Genomic DNA, 20,927 nt, shown 5'->3' on the forward strand with positions numbered 1-20,927 from the left:
TTTGAACTTAAAGGATATGAGCTTAATTAAAATAAAAAATTAATTATAAATAAAACAAATAACAATATGCACATCTTGGTTGAACTTGTAAGAGAGAAAACTAGGACATATGAGTTTTCTCATTTAATCATTTATGTTATTTTTCCGTTTAACTCTAAATTTGATTTTCTTATGATTATCAATACTCAATGGTCATGGAATATTAGCATTTTTCTCTCTAAACTAACATCCACATTGGTCATACAAGATATTAATTCAAGAAAACATAAAGTACCTATGAACTTGTTAATTTAATAATGATTGGAAGAGAAAGATTAGTTTGATCCATCTAATCCTTTGTCTTGTTTTATCCTATAAATTCATTAATTAATCGAGGTACGGTTGCTTGATACAATTATACAATAATAGGATAAACACTAATCATATACGAAAATAAAAAATAGATTCAAACTTCGAAATCTCATAAATTCATAAATAATAATTCTCATAACCTTAGCTATAGACATAATTACTCATACTAAAGGAAAGAACTAAAAAAATCATAAACAAAACCATAGAGAAAAGCAAACTAAAATATATGAGTTCCTGGTTTTTAAGTGTTCAAAGCTCCAAGTCCTGCCAAGAGCATATCAAATATCTTGTGCAAGAAAAACAAGATGAAAGGTGTATCATAAGTCAGAAAACAAAGTGTAAAATTGGGCACTGGATTGCTATCCCCAAGGTTTCTTTTTAATAAGGTTTGAAAATCTTAAAACTTTTCATAATTAGACTTGTCGCAGATGAACATAGTTGTGCAAAGCTATAAGCATGGCTGTATATGGATTCGAAACACTCTCATGCTTGCTTCTAAGAACTAAGTATGCTGACTACTGCAAAACTCTAATTTCTAACTAATTTTGACTTAAAATGCTCAAAAATTCAACTGTGGGTTTCTTATACAATCTTTACTCATTGAAATAAAAATTATTTTCAAGATACCTTTCATTTATAATAATTAATATTTTTAAGGTATTGAATAAAGAGAAAAAATAATTATTAAAAACACTATAAAGATATATCTATCATAATTTTTTTATATATTTTTGATATATTTTTATAAAAAATGTTTTTAAAATTTTTAATCAATATTATTGCGACACTAATTAAAAATGTCCGGGCTTTTAATCATGATCAGGTAATTTTTTTTTTTTTCTAAACAATGAATGTTAACCTTTTAAGGACAACAACCTTTATCACGCATAAGATAAAATAAATTTTAATAAAAAATAATATTTAAAGCATTTATACATAAACTGTGTGCATGAAATTAAACAGCATCATTTCGAGCATTCCCAAGAAAATCGAAGGCAAGTAAAATAGTATTCATCTGTATCATCGTAGATGTGGGTCCCTCAGAATACGCTATTGTGAGGATCAAGTTGCGAATGACCAAATAAAAAATAAAATGGTTGAAAATGAATAGAAGAAATGAAATATACGGTTGTGTGTCGTGCCGTGTGCTGGGGTAACTCGAACCAGCCCTGCTGCATGCTTCGAAGCAGACAACGAAATAGACGGCAGCTAACGGTCACGGACTTCCCGTTTCCTCCGTTCCGTTACCCCAAATCACACGCATTGCAATGCGCCGTCCCTCCCTCCGTTTCACCACGCTTTCCACTCAAACAAACCCCTGCTCCGTTCAAGAACTAGAATATTTTTGACCATTTACTTTGACTTCTACACCTTCTGACTCATGAAGAGACTAATTGAGTACCACTAATCCACTGTCGTGTTTAGACAAGTTTAATTTGTTTCCTTAAATTTAAATTGGATTTTAATGGTTCGCTTTTATTTTTTACATGATGTTTCAATTAAATTATACAAATATAAAATTAATTAAAGTCAATTATTTTAAAAAATAAATTATCTAAGAATATGCAATCAAAAGCTAATAAATAATAATTTTTTATTAAGATTTGTAGTATTTAATATCTTTAATGTATTAAATTTTATGAAATTTTATATTAATATATTTATTTATATTTTGTTTATTGAGTTTAGAATAAGAAGGACCTTTTCTTTAGTTTAAATGGAGTTTGTGATGGACTCAAATTAAACTTGTCAAGAGTACCAATTGTTTTAAATGAGTATAGATTTTATGGTCCTTGTGATGTTAATATTAGACTTACTTAGCATTGATTTAAAGAATTCATTTTTTAAATTTTCTATCGAATTAATGGAAATCAAAATAAAAGCAATGAAAATTAAAATAAAAAGTGATAATTATGGCATGAAGGTAAACAATAATGAATTTCCTTGATAGAACTTTAAATTACAAAAATAAAATGTAGCTGTTTCAAACTGAATGGTAGAAATGTAATTTCATGTGGAAATAAAAGTTTTGAAGGTAAGTTGTATTAAATGATTGAACAAATTGGGTTTAAGAGAAGAACACAAATGATTAAGGTAGAAATTCAAATAAGAATAGTTAGGAATTAGGTTTTATATGTGATTTCACTTCATGTAGAATTAGAACTCCAAATTAGTTTTCAGAAAATTATGCATTGTATTATTAACTGTTTCTTAAATCGAAACAAAACTAATGCAAGACTATTACTGCTCCCGGATGGAACGCCTCTGACTAAGCAATGAACCGATGCCAAGCCGGAAAGTCTTGCTACGAAAATGTACAAAATTCCAAAAGAATCATTAGTTGAAGCAATATACATCATCATAACGATTACACAATGGACGACTTAAAATTTATATGGCCGGCCCTAACTTAAAGCAAATATTTTAAATAAAAAATTATAAAAACTTCTTACATTTTTCATCGCTGCAGTAAATGCTCCTAAATTCTAATTAAATAATATTAAAGTCGCTTTCCCTAATTTTCTTTCTTTTTTCCTTTTCAATGACGTAACACTTTGTGGTGCATGAGAATAAGTATATAATTTAACAATAAATTAAAAAAATTTATTAAAAAATAAATTGTGGTAATTTATAAATAACTTTACATTTTTAAAAAACTTAAAAATAAAAATAAAATAAATTTACAATAATTTTAATAAATTATTTTTGTAAGACTTCCTCTTAAAGTTTAGTTTAGACTGGTATTGCATTGCCCAAACCATAAAGGAAATGGAGATAATCCATTTTCTAAGGATTAGTAATTCAACAGCGCCATGAGACTTAAATTTACTTAAAATGTCTAAACATCCCCCATTTTATTTCAAATGTTAGATTTTTTTTTTCATTTATTGCATCTTGTGAGAATTTTTAAGTATTTTTTTTAATTTAACTACTTTTATTTGTCTTCAAGTAAATTCTTTAAATTTTTGCAAAAGACTATCTATAAAATTTTAAGAATTTAACATTTTAGTTTTTGAAATTTAAAAAGTTTGTGTTAGTCTCTATTTATCATTTTAGTCTTTTGAACTACATACCATCAATATAGAATAATAGAATGTTGATATGTTATGTTAAGTGACATATATGATTGATTGCATAGTAAAAATGATATATTATATGATATAATATAATATATGTTTTTATTTTATTTTAGTCTTTTGAAATTGTTGAAGTTATGTATTTTACAATTCTAGGATTAGCTCTATGTAAAAACATGTTATTGCCTAGCTAGCAACCATTATTGTAGGTTAGCCTTATTTCATGGAACATACATAATTGTATTTGCTATGACCAAAATTCTAAAAGAACAATATGGCCATATAAGAAAAGATATAATGACAAAACTAACTATATTTATGTTTGATAAAAAACTAATTTCTAATTAAAATTTAATTACGTTATCTCATTAACAACATTAAAGAGAAAGATATTATCAATAAAAAAAGTATCTTATTCCATTATAATACTTTCTTTCTTACTAAGTTTTTCAAATAAGAAGAAAATGACATAAATTTTAATTTTGACTAAACCCTTATTTTAGTATCTAAAATAGTAAGTATCAGATGTTTTAGTCCCTCAAATTTTAAAAATGTTATGTTAGTTTTTGACTTTTTTTTTGTCTATAATTTTGTCTCTTGAGTCACACAATGTTAACCCATAATAACAAAATGATGACATGTTACATTAATTGAGATGTATGATTGATTGTATGGTAAAAATGACATGGTATATAGAGTGATATATGTTTTTATTTTATTTTAGTTTATGAAATTGTCACCTTTTAAACATTTTAGTCTATGGTTCTTAAAACCTTTCGTCTACTTATTCTTCATTCTTTCTTAATAATACCATACTAAAAAATCACCATCATCAACCACCGCTTATGTTTGCATTCTATGTTGAGAGCTTTCCTACCCCATTCGGCACTTCTCCAACGCTCAAAATTTTGACCATTTCCCATGTCAATTTCATTGGTTCTCTTTTAAGAAACATATATTCCAACCTAACCCACACTAATTTTTCCAACAACAAATTCAAAGGAATATTACCCACTTCCAATACCATGCTTAAAACCTCAAAATCTTTAATTTTTCTTTCAATAGACTCAAAGGTGACATACTCTCTTCTATTGGAGACTGACTTGATCTCACTCAAAAAACCTTTTCTTAATTTCAAATTTATTTTTAGGATCTGTTGCAGATTCCAACTTTGCCATGCATAGTTTGGTTCATTTGAATATAAGTTCAAACTAGCTCAATAGGTCCATTCCAAAGTTCATTTCTAAAATGAAGAACCTCAATGTGTTGGATGGTAGCGACAAAGTCATTGACAGATAGCACATATACAAATGGTGATCAAAGATAGTAGTTTCCAGCTATAGTAGTGTTAAAAAAGAATGAAAAAGAAAAAAAATGAGTAGATGAAAGATTTTAAGAATCACATACTAAAATGTCTGATGGATAACAATTTCAAAAACTAAAATAAAATAAAAATATATATCACACCTATATGATGTAAATTTTATCAAAGAAATAATTATACATGTAATTTGTACATTATGTTATTGTACGTTGATAATGTGTGACTCAAATGACTAAAATGATGAAAGAAGAAAAAAAGTTAAGAACTATCGAGATATCTTAAAAGTTTCAATAACTAAAATATTTAACACTGTCTTAGATATTAAAGTAAAAATTTAGAGCTTGTTTAATTTGATTTTGATTTTTAATTTTTTAAAATTATATTTTAAAACAATTTTATAAAATAAGTTAAAAAAATATTGTTTGATAAGTTAGTTTCTAAAAATATTTTTAGTTAAATTTTTGTTAGTTACAGGAAGAGAAGCAGAAAAATAAAAAAATAACCTAAATAATAATTCAATTTTTTAATTTTAAAAATTGAAAACAATTTTTTTTTAAATTTATATTAACAAACATATTTTTCTGTTTTTTATTTTTAAAAACTAAAACCTCTATTTAAAAATAGAAAACAAACAACACTTTAGTCCTTTAGTTTTGTTAATTTTTTACCTTAAACCAAATAATATCAAATGCTATCCTATTTTTTCTTCTTTGTTTCCATTTTTTTTCACCTTTATTTTATTTTATTTTTCTTATTCTTTTTGTTCTTTCCATGCGACTTGTTAGACGAAATGTGCTTCACCTCAACCAATATTAAGTATGACCTTACAAAATTAGAATTTGGATTCTCACGTGGATTCTCTCGCGTTTAAGTTACGTTGAAAAGATAAAACTGTAAAATTTATTAATTAAATTTAATAAATTTTTTCTTTGACATTATGTTACTCATTAGGAAAAAGGAAACTAAATTTCACAAAATTTAGCAATATTATAAACTTTCTTAAAAAAGTCACTCATAATTAATTCTAAGACATTAACTTGATTTAGAAAACCATGAACCTACTTTTATAGATCACTAGCATAAATTTGGAACTGTTTTTTATAACAACAAAACAAAAAAGTGATACACCATTGTAAAAGCTTACTCCATTTTGCATTTTCATTTTTCACAGAAAAATTTACACACTATGTCAGATTATCCGTCCATAATAACAACATCAATAATTACACACAAAATTCTTATCCTTAAAATTCAATTTACGGAAAAAAATGTTCTTCTTTGGAGAATAATCTTTTTAGATTGAATTGTTTAAGTCATTATTCAAGTTATAATAGAAGTCCGAAAAGACTATTTGGTAAATGTAAAACCAGAAGCAGTATCAGCATGTTGAGTAACAACTAACACAACACAACCACAGGAATAGGCTTGTTTCTTGTGTCTGGTGGGAATAGACAATTCACAAGCGACACACATGACACGACAGAGCGCAAGTTGAAATAAAAAAACAATAAATAAACGAGGCAACAAAATTGGACTATGTATAAATAAATAAAACAAAAGGACTCGATCCAACGGGGAGTGGTCATTCATTATTCCAACCAAGTAACGCCGTTTCCTTCCCCAGCCTCTCAGACATTGCGCGTCGTTGAACGAAACTGCTCAGCTTCTGCTTCTCTCTGTAAGCGTTTCACAGGATAGCTTTTGCTTCCTCTCTGTGGTTGTTGATGTTGTAGCCGCTTGTCTCAAACTGTTACGTTAAAAGCTGTCTCCTAAGTTTGGTGGTGGAAACGGGATCTCGGCTTTTTGTCTGCGTGGAAGGAATAAGGAGGATTCAGATTGGTTCTAAAGCGTGACAAGACAAATCCTTTTATTTTCATAAGTAATTTTTGTTATTTTCATTTTTTGTGGGTTTGTTGACTTGTGTTGAACCATGTTGAACCGTGGGTCAAATGTTTCGGCTGAAGGTGGGAGTCACGGAATTTGAGGTTTCTGTTTTCGGGTTTAAGGAAGGGCGAAGCTGATTATGGTTTCTGGTTTGTTTTTGTTGTGAGGCAGTGGTTGGTTCGGGTGAGAGCGAGAATGAGCTGTATGAGCAGCTATGGAAAGCTTGTGCGGGACCACTGGTGGATGTTCCTCGTGTTGGCCAGAGAGTGTTCTATTTTCCCCAAGGTCACATGGAGCAAGTGAGTCTCCACGTTTTGCAAATTTTGAGATTTCTTTTCTTTTCTTTTTTTTATTTATTTTTGTATGTAATTAAGTAATTATAAAATTATCATTTTATTTTGAAAGATTTGCATATCCACAGCAAAAACAATGAACTTCTGATTGTCTCAAAATGGATTGTTGGGTGTGCCGGATTAATGCTTTTTTTTTTTCCCTTATTTTTTTGTTGTTGTTATTGTTGTAGTTAGAGGCCTCCACCAACCAGGAACTGAATCAGAGGATTCCTCTGCTGAAGCTTCCCACGAAGATCCTTTGTCGTGTCGTGAACGTTCATTTACTGGTAATTCTCTCTCTCTCTCTCTCTCTCTCTTTCATTTTATTTTGTTTTTGTTAACTGTTTTTATTTTAAATTATATGCAAGAAAAATCATGAATCTTTGGTTTTGGAATTTCTATTATTATGTTGTTTGTGTTGGGGAGAAAGGATACGAAAGCTTATGTTGAATTTTGGCGTGTTTTAGGCGGAGCAAGAAACAGATGAGGTTTATGCACAGATCACTTTGGTGCCAGAATCTAACGTAAGGATGTTGCTGCCCCTTTTGATTTTAAGTAATTTCCATCGGCATCCTTAGATTCTTTTTGGCATTTGTTTAGATTCTAATGGAGGAAATGTATTATGTATTAGCAAGATGAGCCTACAAGCCCTGATCCATGCACTACTGAACTTCCAAGGCCGCCAGTTCACTCATTCAGCAAGGTCTTAACTGCTTCGGATACCAGCACCCATGGCGGTTTCTCTGTTCTTAGGAAACATGCCACGGAATGCCTTCCTGCATTGGTAATACTTCCTGTTTCAATTTTTGTTGAATTTCTTGTTGGTTTCATTTTCCAGATGGTCTTATTTGGAAAAACCATGTTTGGATTATCTTTTTCTTATTAGGACATGTCCCAACCAACACCAACTCAGGAATTGGTTGCCAAGGATCTTCATGGTTATGAATGGCGCTTTAAGCATATATTTAGAGGTATAGGAAATGAGAACATAGAGGTTCTTTTTAGTTCTTGCGATTTAACTTTCTTGGTTTCTTTTTCCTATGAATTTTAATTTGAACTTAATTTTCTTTTTGATCAGGTCAGCCGCGCAGACACTTGCTCACAACCGGATGGAGTACTTTTGTGACTTCCAAGAGATTAGTTGCTGGAGATACCTTTGTGTTTTTAAGGTAAACATTCATTGTTTTTCTTTATCTTGGTTTCATTCGTATTGTTTTGAAATCTTACTACGAATTTATCTCTTTAACTATTCTATTGTTACTTTAACTCATCTTGTGTGTAGAGGTGACAATGGAGAATTACGTGTTGGAGTGAGACGTCTTTCTCGTCAAGCAAGTAGCATGCCTTCATCTGTGATTTCCAGTCAGAGCATGCACCTTGGAGTTCTAGCAACTGCCTCTCATGCTGTTGCAACTCAGACACTTTTTGTAGTATATTATAAGCCAAGGTAGAAATTTTACTTGTTTCAAGAGCTAGAAGGTGTGTAAGTGTTAATTACTGGGTGATTGTTGACACGAGTTTTGTGTGCATAGGACGAGCCAGTTCATCATAGCCGTGAACAAGTATTTGGAGGCTATGGACAACAAGGTTGGTGTTGGCATGAGGTTTAAGATGAGGTTTGAGGGGGATGATTCTGCTGAGACTGACAGAAGGTAATAAGATTTATCATGCAAGTTTATTCTCTCTGACCTTTTCATAGCTAGTCTAAATTTCTAATACAATCTTGATCAGATTTTCGGGTACCATAGTTGGAGTTGAAGATATTTCACCTCATTGGATTAATTCAAAATGGCGATCACTCAAGGTATTGTCATGTTTCACTCTGCAGTTCATTTTATTTTCAGTGGATTATATGCTATCGATCCTTTTTTGATCTTGTCAATCCCCAGGTTCAATGGGATGAACCTTCAGCTGTTCCAAGACCTGATAGGGTTTCTCCATGGGAGATAGAACCGTTTGTGGCTTCTTCATCTACACCCTCAGTTCAACCTACTGCTGTAAAGACTAAGAGGGCTCGACCTACCAGTGAAATTCCAGATGTTGGTAAGGAATTATTTCTGCTAACTCCTCCCATTTCTTATATTGATCAAGTTATTTGTTTCGTTTGACCATCAATCTTTTTGTTTCAAACTAGATACAACATCTGCTGCTTCTGTTTACTGGGATGCTGGGCTCAAACAGGTTGACATGACACAACTTAATGTTTTAGCTGAAAGCAAAAGGAGTGACAGTACCGGTATGTGGCATCATAAACAAGCTGATATGAATAGTAAAAGCAACTGCAGCGGCACTATGTTAAGAAATCAGACAGAAGGAAGTTGGCTATCTTCTCCCCATTCTAGTTGTCTTTCTCACTTATTTCAGGATGCAACAGATGACAAGAGTGCCTCAGCTTGGCCTGTTTCAAAGCCTAACTCATCCAGATTGAACAATGATAATGTGTTTGACCAAGTTGACAAGGAGAACAAAGTCGAGAATGCTATGAGTTATCGATTGTTTGGAATTGATCTTATTGATCATTCTAGAAACTCACCTGCTGTAGAGAAGGCATCTACACATGCAGTAAATGCACCCAGAATCATTGCTGATGGCTGTGCCAGCACCTTGTCCAGAACTGATACTGGCCACAAGTCCGATGCATCACCAAAGGAAAGTCAGAGCAAGCAAATTTGTCGAAGTCGTACCAAGGTGTTGAACATAGATCGTTTATTTAGATAATAGTAGTTTTATTATAAGTCTATTACGAAAGGTCTCTGACGTGAACCTTCAAAACCTGCCAAAAGGTTCAAATGCAGGGTGTTGCAGTGGGTCGTGCTGTGGATTTGACCATGTTGGATGGATATGATCAACTTATACATGAATTGGAGGATATGTTTGACATAAAGGGACAGCTTAAACACAGGAATAAGTGGGAAATCGTCTTTACTGATGACGAAGGGGACATGATGCTTGTGGGAGACGATCCTTGGCCGTGAGTATCTCCTTAAAAACAATTATATTATATTCATTAATTTAACCTTCTCTGCTTATTAACACCATGCTGAATGGTATCATATTACCTTCCAGTGAATTCTGTAATATGGTGAGGCGAATCTTCATTTGTTCCAGCCAGGATGTGAAGAAGATGAGTTCCGGAAGCAAACTGCCAATATCTTCAGTTGAAGAAGGGACAGTAATAAGTTCAGACACTACCGAAACCTGAAACATTGACATTCTTTCTTGTCATTTAACGTTTCTGTTGTAAGCACCCAAATGTTTGATCCTTCTTGTTGATTCTATTGTTTGTGGGAAGGAAGTTGGTCTATTTGGGCTAGGTAAGTTTCATGTTAATAGATGTGAAACACTAGCTAATTGTAACTTAATTTTTAGAGACACCAGCCATTAATTGTGCTAGAAAGACCAAAATAGATTACTTTAATAAAGTAGTGGGAGATGTCAAATTTAGGATTAGCATTTGTGAATATTCTCATTATGTTAGAAGAATGTTGGGAGTTGATGCTTTGAAGACTTGTCTTTTTTTGGTTAAGGGGCCTATTTGTGCTTGTATGCATAGTGTGCACTGTGCCTTCTAAAATTGTAATCTGGGTGAGTCAATTTCTCTTGCTGTCATCAGTGACTGTGAATTATGGCATTAAATTGCTGCAATTGTATTGTTCAGAAATACAGTGGTCCACTGTACCAGTGAATCACTGATTCGCCTGACAAATGGGTTGAATCTTGCAGTGCAGGGTGGTGGCACCCCCCAAAATTCAACAGTAAAATTTCAAGTTTTTACTCAAGTCTCAGTAGAGAAGGGTCACCTACGTGCCATGTTCCGTTTGAAACAAAATTCTTTTCATTACATATATACATATATTCTAGATCGGTGAGTAGTTCATGGATGAAAGTTAGATTCGTATTTACTTAATAGGAGCTGATGAAACTGTAAAAAAGTGTAAATGCCTATTTTATTGTCAATATGTTTGTACTTAGTAGCTAAATTGTTACCGTTTCTAGTCCTTGAGACCGTGTGACGTTGAATCAAGATCTTGCATCTCCTAAGGTGGAAAAAATACAAAGCGTTTAATTCCTTCTTTAAATGGCATACATATAGCTTCCCTAGGCTCTCTAATTGCTTAAGCTAATTTTAATTATATAATACTCTACCTAAAGCTTAACGAGAATGTACTTATATCAACTGTAAATATATGAAGATGATAAAAAAGTGAACCTAATTTAAAAGAATAACATACGAGTCGGTTTATTCGCAAATGAAAATATTTTTTGAAAAGTTTATGTTAAGAAATCGATTAGAAATGCTTTATAAAAATTGAGAAATAAAAATAAAAATGAAGAAACATGAAAAGAAAATTAGCAAGTTATTATATGTATCTCCAAAAGCCAACTGGTTTACGTTGTTCCCGCCGTACCAAGAAAGAAAAGTTCAATGTTTTGTTGTGATGTGATGTGGGGGGATACACTAATTAATTTGCAAGAATATGTTACTCCAAAACTCTTTGTATGACTTTTAGGATCTCAAAAGGTCAGGGTACTTCTCATAGGCGATTCTTCAATTACCACTAGAATTTTATTTTTTTTTATATTCCAATTTCAATCAATAAAAATATGACATGTATGTTTTTTTTTATTATTATTTTAAATTAACACATGTCAAACTGTCAATGGTTAAGATCACGTGATCTTGGATTACTATTTTATTTTTTATTACCATGAATAATTTTCTTAAAATTTTTTTATAGACAATTTCTTATATATAAGTAACCGATGTATAGTTGTGTCAATTAAATTAGCCTAAATTAGCATTCAAATTTAAGCATTGCTTACACAAGTAACTATTTCTTAGGAATTTGAACTCACTTACCCGTACAAGTTGTATTCCATAAATATTGATGCTTTTACATACACGATACTAACCCATGTTTACGTTGTCTCAATAGATATCTCAAATAGGATTTTCCTTGGTGTTGCTTGGTTAAGCTGAATGTACATTATGAATATCGTTTTACTTTCCCTTATTTTGTTTAATTATAGGACTCATTACAACCCTAAATCAAGTCAAAAGAGGCATTGTAGATTAGCAAGTATATCTTTGAATTATTTAAAAGTATGGAAACTACCTTGCTGTTAATTTTTTTTTTTAGAGATATTAGTTTTTTAGTCTAAGATCGTACTCATTCACAGTAAGATTTAATTATGTTTAATTTAAAAATAGTCATAGCCTGGTATTTTCACATGAATGAAGTAAGTTCTGCACTATGGAACTTCTGATATTACTTTGAATCCTTTGTTGAATGCTTTGTATGTAATGTATACTCTTCTACTTTACTCCAGATTTAGGGATTTAGGATTATACACTATGTAAAAAGTATATGGAAGTGAATAATGCATGCTTTCTTGTAAATAATTAAAGGAACAACTATTTTCTGGTGTATAATTCTCTCTCAAATTTTTCTTGAAGTTCTAATACTCCGTATGAGTCACAAAAAATTAGCTAATAAATTGGAACTATGAATTGAAGTCTGATATGCTTAATCTAAAATATGCATAAAAATCTGGGTCAAATTCTTTGTTATGCAATATGTTGGAATTGCATTATAACTACGATTGTGCTGCATATTCTTGTAACACTAGGATTTGAATGCATAAACACCAATGATAGGTCACATTGTTGTTTTTGGAATGTAAAAGAAAATAAAAGAAATGTTGTGTTTTAATCTTACTTTTATAATGTCAACAGCATAAAATGGTGCCTAAGAGAAAGTCAGCCCAACAAGCAAGTCTTCAAGATTGATGATGGCTGCCACAAAAGCTGAGGAACCAAGCTCTCTCATCTACCTGCTGTCAACATAGAAACATTGCAACCATCGCAACCTATTTCTTATTAAGATCACACCACTCCATATGTGGTACATATTTAAAACCAAGCCCTATTAAAGGTGGATATACCCTTAGTTCACAAAGCAAATGTCCAGAAGGCAAATAATTTTGGAGAGAATCCTAGCTATCAAGGAAGGAGAGTGAAGAAATTTCTGTGAACATTGCACAAAGGAAGTGGGAAAACAAGTTCCTCTTGACAGTTACACCATTAATGAGGTGTTGCAAACTTTCTCCATCCAGAACCAAGGAATGCACTTTCATAGGAGTTTTCACACCATCAATGCTAAATCCTCATAACTATGTGCAAACCAGGAACACAATGGATTAATGATGCAGCCTAGAAACCCAAGGAACTAGTGATAAGTGATCTAAAACCAATACCAAAAGCTTGGTGTGGGTTTATGATAACTTCTCTGTGCTTGTAATGGATGATAGCCATCTCAGCATTGAGAGAGCCAAAATGTTGTATGCTATAATCACTAATATAAATGTGAATATTGTAACATACTCCGATACTCGTATTTGTACCAAGTTAGAAAAGAATATCAATAATAATAATGATTATATTTCCGTATACTAATTAAAACATGATTCTATAAATATAAGTTTAATTTAATAAAAAAATGAAATAATTAATATTATTTTACTTAAATATTTATTTTTCTCTATACTATAAATGTGTTAAATAAATTATTAATTTTTTAGAAAAGGTTTATAAATTTTGTTTTTAAAAAAATAATATTTATGTAGGAAACAAGTTCATAATAAGAAAAATAAATGCTTATCTTTAATATTTAAGAGAATGATCATCTATCAATTAAGAATAATTATTTAAGTGTTTTAATTTTATTACTAGTATTTATTTTAGGGATGACAATAGGTAAAGTACTCGATGGGCACCCGCAAAATTTATCCACAATGGGTAGGGTATTTACCTGCTATACAGGTACGGGTATGGGTGTAGGTAAAAATTCGCAAAATTTAATGGGGATAAGTGCGGGTATGAGTATCTAAATACCCACCTCGCCTCATACCCGCATATATATGCTTGAACTTTATTCTACAATTATGCATTGAATTTTTGTATTATTATATTACTTATGTGAAGTTATATAAGATTAATATAAAAATATATTTAATAATAAAGTAAACCAAAAAATTTATTTTGGTTTATATTTTTAATAGAAAAATTTATTTACTATTTTATATCATTTAATTAGGCTAATACAATTTAATTATTACATAGTTAATATGAGATTGACTTTTTTTAAAATATTATTTATATATGACACACATAAAATATTTTTTACACAAATATTTTTGTTAATAAAATCATATTGATGTTTAAATCATAAAGTGAATGATAAATAATAAATATATTGTAAATATTTTATAAATTTTACAATCACCTACTATTACCGTAAACTTACTTTTTATTAATAATATTTAAATTTTATTTTTTATATTTTAATTTAAAATAATATTTTTCTATGTATCATATATATTATAAGCACAACTATAATCTATTGAATCTAAATAATATTATTCTTACTATTTATTCACGTTCAAAAAAGTTTTTGAAAAGATATAAATATAAAAAATTATTGTAAATTTTTATTTGTTAATTTTTTTCAGATAAAAAAGTATAATTTTTTTAATATACATGTATATTTCTTTATTATAAAATTTTATTATAACTATTTATCTTTTATTCAAATTCTTTCTTTTAAAATTTATATACATTATAAATATTTAATTCATTAAAATAATTTTTTAAAACTTTGTATTTTTGATAAAATACTTTCGTATAGTATATAAGTTAAAAATACTAGTATTAATATATATATATATATATATATATATATTATTTTAATTAAATCTATTAATTTTCTTACATTTTCAAATTCAAAAGTTAAAAAAATATTTTATGTATTCACTTTCTTTTGTTAGTATTGAACTTCTCTACTCTAACTCTATTCTCATTCTCAATGTCTGTCTCATTAAAACCTAATAACTATGAAACGTTATTCATTAGAGTTAGTTGTTAATGCCGTCATAAGAAGTCACCAAGTGATCCCACACGAAGGGACAACCATTGTACAAATTTATTTCATTGTCGCTCTAACATTGCCAATCGATCAAATCTCACACAAGATAGAGTTATCACTGACAAATAACTTGTGTCTTTAGTAACTTGTGTCTTTAGTTTCGCTTATTATTTTTAAGAATTTTAGTTTAGAAAATTATTATATTAAGATACATTTAACATTTATGATCTTTAAATATTTATTTTTTATCTATGTTTGTACCTTGATCGGCAACTACATATTGAATTTTTGTATTATTGTGCTACTTATGTGAAGTTATATAAACATATTTTTCTTTATAAATATTTTTTTCTCAAACAAGCGTGAGTAATAGATATAAGATGGGTATGCAGGTACCCAAAGGGTACGGGTACGGAGATTAATGTTCATACCCATGCGGGTATAGGGTCGGGTACGGGTATTTTTTTAAAACGTGGGTATGGGGATGGGTACTATAGTACCCTACCCATACCCTACCTATTGTCATTCCTAATTTATTTAATCACTAATTGTAAAAATATTAGAATAATCCTTTTAAATAAATATTTAAGTATAATTGATCATATTAGAGGAAACTAATTATGCTTGATAGACTTTTTAATTGTTATTCGTTAATACAACATATATTTATTTGAGATTCGAGTTTAAACTATATTATCTTGTTTTAATTAATTTAAATGTTATATAAAAATAGAGATACTAAATTACTTAAAATTGTTTGTTTAAAAGACAACTCTATTTTTCATCGTAGGAAGATATTAGACACGTAATTAAGTTATCAAAAAGATAGTTAATTTTCCGTTAATATATTCTTAATACGTATATTGTATATGTATATTATGATTTGATTATATAATCAATGCTCTCAATTATTCTGTCTTGTTTCACGTTCTTGTTAGGAATTTGTTCATTTTAATTATGTTAAATTCCAACATTTAGTTAATTTTTTAAATAATTTTTTTTTACTTAAAAAGAAATACTCGTGAACAACACATTCTTTTTATGTGTCATATTTTAAATATTTTATGAGAAATTGAGTACTGTCATTTTTAGTTAATAAATACTCACACTAGGTCCTTGTGCTCTTCCATAAAATTGAGACTAATCGAGGTCATAAACCAACAAAGCTAATCATGACTTACATTCTTAGTTGTCATATTGATGTATTATTTTCTTTAAATGGTGTTGTATATGCCTAAATTATATGAATTATTCGTATATTGGAATGTAAATATGAAAGTTACGTGATTGCTGAATAAGGAGTAGTATATTCACAGTACTGTGTGCTGATGTTGTTGAATGTCATAAGCGAAGTAGGTCAAAGATTGATTGTTAAGTGTGTTGTGCATGTGATAATCTAGGGAGTATGGTTAAGAACTAGTGTTATCTCATTTGTAAGAGAGATTGGGAGTTTTTGGTATAGGGTGTCTCGCTCAGGCGAGGTAGTTCTCGCTTAGGTGAGACTGAGTCGTGAAGAATTGAGCATTTTGGAGCGTTCTCGCTCAGGCAAGGTAATTCTTGCTCAAGCGAGACAAGATAAGACCTCTCCAATTGTTCTCTCGCCTAGGCGAGAAGGATCCTCGCTCAGACGAGAGGCGACCTCGCTTAAGCGAGAGAAGCTCGCTCAGGCGAGGATTCGTAGGAAAATGGATAGCTCTCTGGACCCAGGCGAGAGTGCTACTTGCTCAGGCGAGATGTAACTCGCTCAAGCAAGAATAGTAGAAATTTATGAAGTTTCACTGTCTGGTTTTCTCGCCCAGGCGAAAGCAGGGCTTACTCAAGTGAGAGAGCGCGGGCTTGGAGGGGTATTTAAGGAATCCCAGCTCAAAGAAACGTTCATTTCTTACCAAATAGCCTTACCCTCTCATTTTCTCTTTGTTCTTTCACCTCATCCCTTAGAGAAAATCTTTCCGAAGTTGAACTTCCTCTCAATCCAAGTGGGAACACCATTAAGTACGAATCTAGTTGCAACTCACGAAGATTCAAAACTAAGGAAACCCATTTTAGGTAAGGGGAGCTTACCTGAGCTGGCTTTGTTCACTCAATAGATGTTGAGATATTTACATAGATAACTTCATTTTAGCTGAGAATATTTTGTTATATGAGCAAACCTTGGGTTAGAGTCCAGAGTATGTACGACTGAAGAGATTTCTCTGTTGTTTGATGATTATTTAAATGTTGTGGTAGAAAATGATTTGGTAAAATATTTGATTTATGCTGTGAGCTGATTAGTTTTATTATGAAGGAGTATATAGTTGTGTTGCATCATGTTAATTTCCTTCATTCTAGAGCCAAGTTTCATGTTCAGGTAGTTAGACATGTATCGATAGATATGCTGAGCTGTGCTGTGTCTGGATCCAGATACCGGGATGGGTTGCTCTCAGACTGAAAACAGTTCCTCTAGATTACTTAGGTTGTGAAACTAGTTGGGACTGAAATGTTGCATTTGTATTAGATGGGCTGGGAATGGGTTGAACTGTTGTGCTAAATTGCTATGAACTATTTGAGTTGTTTAAATATTTCTAACATTTTCATATCTATAGTGATGACTGTTAGTTACATAAGCTTACTCTTGCTTTTATTTGTGTTGGCATGTGCGTGTGCTGCAATGACCGTATGGTGGTACGAGAGTAGATGTGACAGGAAATGCATCCACTTCTAATGTTGGAGGGTCTTGTTGAGGAACTTTGAAGTCACCATACTTTCTCGTTTGGAAATATTGTAGCTTTAGTCATTTTGTTAGTCTAGGTCTTAGTGATAGGTCTAGACTATTTAGCTACAGTATTAAAAAATGTAACTATGATTCATGAATTTGTATTTTCTGTTGTAAAAATATATATACTTACAAAATTTTTGGGTTGTATGAAAAGGGTTTTGTGACTTTGTTATTATGTTGAATGTTGAAATTAAATTTTTATCTTTTGCCTTATAATTATTTTATTTTATAAATAAATTTGTTTTGGAAGCAGTAATACATGATCATCAATCCTTTATAAAAAAATAGGTGAGATTACTAAACTTCAGTTGCATATTCTGAGCAGAGAGTCTTGGCTGTAGATCATGTACCAAAATTCGTTAATCATTTAGTTATATGGGAAACGAGTTTGATCACCTTTGTTCTCTGATATGACGAATGCAAAGGATTTTGTCATATGAGGCTTTGGTGAGCTGTAGGGAAGTTATGTGGTCTGGTAATGTGCTGCTGAGTTAGGCTGTGATGAAATATTGAAGCAAATTGTGTTTGTTTCTCGGATGGCTTGTGGATGTCAATGTTGTATTGAATAAGTTGAATTGTTGTAATATGATTTGTTTTAACGCACTGTTGTATGCTGATATGGTGTATGAGTTGTGTCTACGTGCTGAATTATGCTAGTTTGTACTTATGTCGTAATTGGTGGATTATTTGTGTAACTGAATGATTGATTTTAAGATTGAGCTAACTGTTAGTGTTCTAAGATAGTTTTGCTTTGTATTAAGATGGCAAAACTACCAAGGAGACCTGCTTCAGATCCCCCTCCACCTGATGTGAACCAAATGGCTCAAGCTATGGAGGCAGCCATGAAGGAGAGTTTAGGGGTTGTCTAGCAGCAACAAGCTGCAAATCAGGCAGCCTTTTTGCAATTCAGGCAGCAGTAGCACCATCGCCTGAGTACTAGGGTCTATCTAAATTCAGAAAGAGTGACCCTCCTCAGTTTACTGGAGTCGACAGACTAGATGCAGCTGAGCTCTAGATCTGAGAGATTGAGAAAATCTTTCTAATGATGGGATTTGCAAAGGAGCGAAAGGTAACCTATGCTACATATATGTTAGCAGGAAATCTATTCACTTAGACAAGGATTTATCCACGAAAAGTTTAAATATTCTCACATTTTTATATTACATATTTTGGATGAAAATCTATTGTACTATCCTATTTTAACATAAATTATTAAATATTTTGAAAATGAAATTAAGGGTGTCACAATAATTGTGTTCCCAATGAGGGATGATGTACCTATGGTACTATCCAGATTGCAGGCACAAAACTCTCAATCTTTAACTAATAATTAAAGTGATGAATAATTAATTACTCCATGGAGAAAACATAATTAAAAACTGAAATGTTTGATTGTTGACTAATTATTTCTTTCAACATTTAGTATCTGCATTATAAAATAGTTGACAAATATTTATACTCCTTGTTTCCTTATTTTGTGTCCTTTAATAATGTTATGGATGTAAAATGAACAATGGAGACATGTCTGTCATTCATTCCTAATTAGTGCATGCATGGTGTTTTTCATGGGAACAAGAGATAAGATTATAATAGTGTTAACTAAATCATCATGTTTATGGAGAATGTCATTTCAACAATAACCACTCTGAATAATCCTAACATTGCCCTCATAGTCATGGCGGATGTGGTTAGGGTTGAAGTCTCATCCCTCTATATAGTGTAATGTCATATTTAGGCTTGCATGACTATCCTCCTCCTAGTGAGCTTTAAGAGTAAAGAGAGACAAATTGTTTAAGAAACTACTATATACATTATATGTTGTAATGTCCCAAATTTTTGTAATATAGTTTGATTATTAATATAAGTGTTTGCGTTGACTTTTTTATGTTGTGTATTTATAATATATATAAACATATATCTATGTGTGATGTGAATTGATATTGGAGTTGCACTTGAGCGTGTGATGAACATTGAATGTTGGTGTGTATAAATGCTTATGAACGTGTATAAATATATTTGTATATGATTAGATTGGATTGATTGGGCTGAAAAACATGTTAAGGGTGTAATATTGGGGCATTCTCGTTATAGCGAGAGGGCCTTAGGAGGAAAGCGTGAAACTGTCGCCTTCTTGCTGCAGTGACAGGTCCCTTGCTGTAGTGACAAAGCGATAGTTTGTGGTGCATTTCTGGGTGCAGTCTCGCTGTAGCGAGATTCTGCAAAAATCAAAATGCAATTCCCTCTGAGATTTTTGCTGTAACGAGAGAGAACCTCGCTGCAGCGAGAATGTCTCGTTGTAGAGAGAGTGTCGCGATCAGAAAAGGGATTTAAAGGGGTTAGGGTTTGGGGAAGTTTCATTTCTCACTTTCCCTTTGAGATTTCTTCGATTCCTTCACTCCCAAACTCTATTTCATGGATTAAATTGCCTCCAAGCCGCTTAAAAGTAAGATTGAAGGTTGAATTTGTATAAAGAACGCTTAGAAGTGAGTTTTAATGGTTAGAGTTTCAATTTCTCATCCCCATCCTCTGATTTCTCAGTTCTCCTTGCGTTCTCATAGGGTTCTTCCATGTATTTAGGTCAAAGTTCGTGTGGGGACACGCCTAACTTGTTGATTTGGTGTGTGGGTCTTCATTTGATGTATGGGGGATTCTACCCTATCTCATTGTGTTCAATTTACTGTTTATTTCGCTGAATATTGTGATGTGGCTGAAATAGAGAGTAGGAAATGTGTGATTTGATGAAAATAATTATGTGTTTGGAGTGAAATGTGAATTGATTGTGGGGTTGACATACCCTTGATTGAGAATGTGTGTGAGCATGTTGAGGAATGATGATTGAATTGTGTAAATGGTTGGAAATGGATATGGATGACCTGTTAATATGTTGTGTGATGGAATAATGGCATATGTGCCAAGTATTGTGAATGAATTATGGGACTGTGTGTTGTGTACTGAAAATGAATGTGGGCCTCTATGCCGTGTAATGTGAATAAATGTGGGCAAAGTATTGTTGTGTATGATATGCTATGAATGGTTCAACGATACACTGGAGGTGCGGAAGATGAGGACGATAGAAATACTTTGGGAAAGAGAGAGTGGTGGTGACACCACAGTGAGCATGGGTGCACCACAGGCCACACACTCTTCTCCTGACTAGACCTCTAACCACTACCTTTGTTGAGCGACCCGTGACTGCCCATGCGGTATTTGTGAGGCGGGGGTAACTGACGATCATTCATGGTGTAAAACTGTGATCACAGTGCTACAGTGAACGTGACT

At 31.6% G+C, this 20,927-nt stretch overlaps 1 protein-coding gene across 8 annotated transcripts; it reads left to right on the plus strand.

Moving 5' to 3' along the window:
- Positions 1-6,210: 6,210 nt before the first annotated feature.
- On the plus strand, positions 6,211-11,042 carry LOC113849897 (auxin response factor 9-like). Of its 8 annotated transcripts, none has more exons than XR_003502152.1 (15): positions 6,320-6,631; positions 6,808-6,935; positions 7,160-7,255; positions 7,436-7,492; positions 7,600-7,752; positions 7,855-7,939; positions 8,047-8,137; positions 8,251-8,415; positions 8,501-8,620; positions 8,700-8,772; positions 8,858-9,011; positions 9,103-9,656; positions 9,752-9,939; positions 10,035-10,553; positions 10,692-11,042. XR_003502152.1 is itself a non-coding variant. In XM_027480126.1 (15 exons), the coding sequence occupies exons 1-15, from the start codon at positions 6,683-6,685 to the stop codon at positions 10,168-10,170; spliced, it is 1,896 nt and encodes a 631-aa protein (XP_027335927.1). In that variant the 5' UTR covers positions 6,320-6,682; the 3' UTR covers positions 10,171-10,841. The 8 variants fall into 8 exon arrangements, 6 of the variants coding, with proteins under 6 accessions (XP_027335924.1, XP_027335926.1, XP_027335927.1 ...); XR_003502151.1 differs by having other exon boundaries at positions 6,320-6,716; positions 10,692-10,847; XM_027480126.1 differs by having other exon boundaries at positions 6,320-6,716; positions 9,103-9,204; positions 9,343-9,656; positions 10,035-10,841.
- Positions 11,043-20,927: the final 9,885 nt, after the last annotated feature.

The sequence above is a fragment of the Abrus precatorius genome, unplaced genomic scaffold, assembly GCF_003935025.1.
Source record: "Abrus precatorius isolate BTA unplaced genomic scaffold, Abrus_2018 Scaffold9, whole genome shotgun sequence".
NCBI lineage: Eukaryota > Viridiplantae > Streptophyta > Magnoliopsida > Fabales > Fabaceae > Abrus > Abrus precatorius.

Excerpts from the sequence above, each read along its gene's own strand:
- LOC113849897 (XM_027480123.1), top strand. The coding sequence starts at position 6,683 with ATGTTGAACCGTGGGTCAAATGTTTCGGCTGAAG. Across the intron at positions 7,753-7,854 it reads CGGAATGCCTTCCTGCATTG|GACATGTCCCAACCAACACC; the intron begins GTAATACTTCCT and ends TTTTCTTATTAG. Across the intron at positions 8,621-8,699 it reads TCTGCTGAGACTGACAGAAG|ATTTTCGGGTACCATAGTTG; the intron begins GTAATAAGATTT and ends AATCTTGATCAG.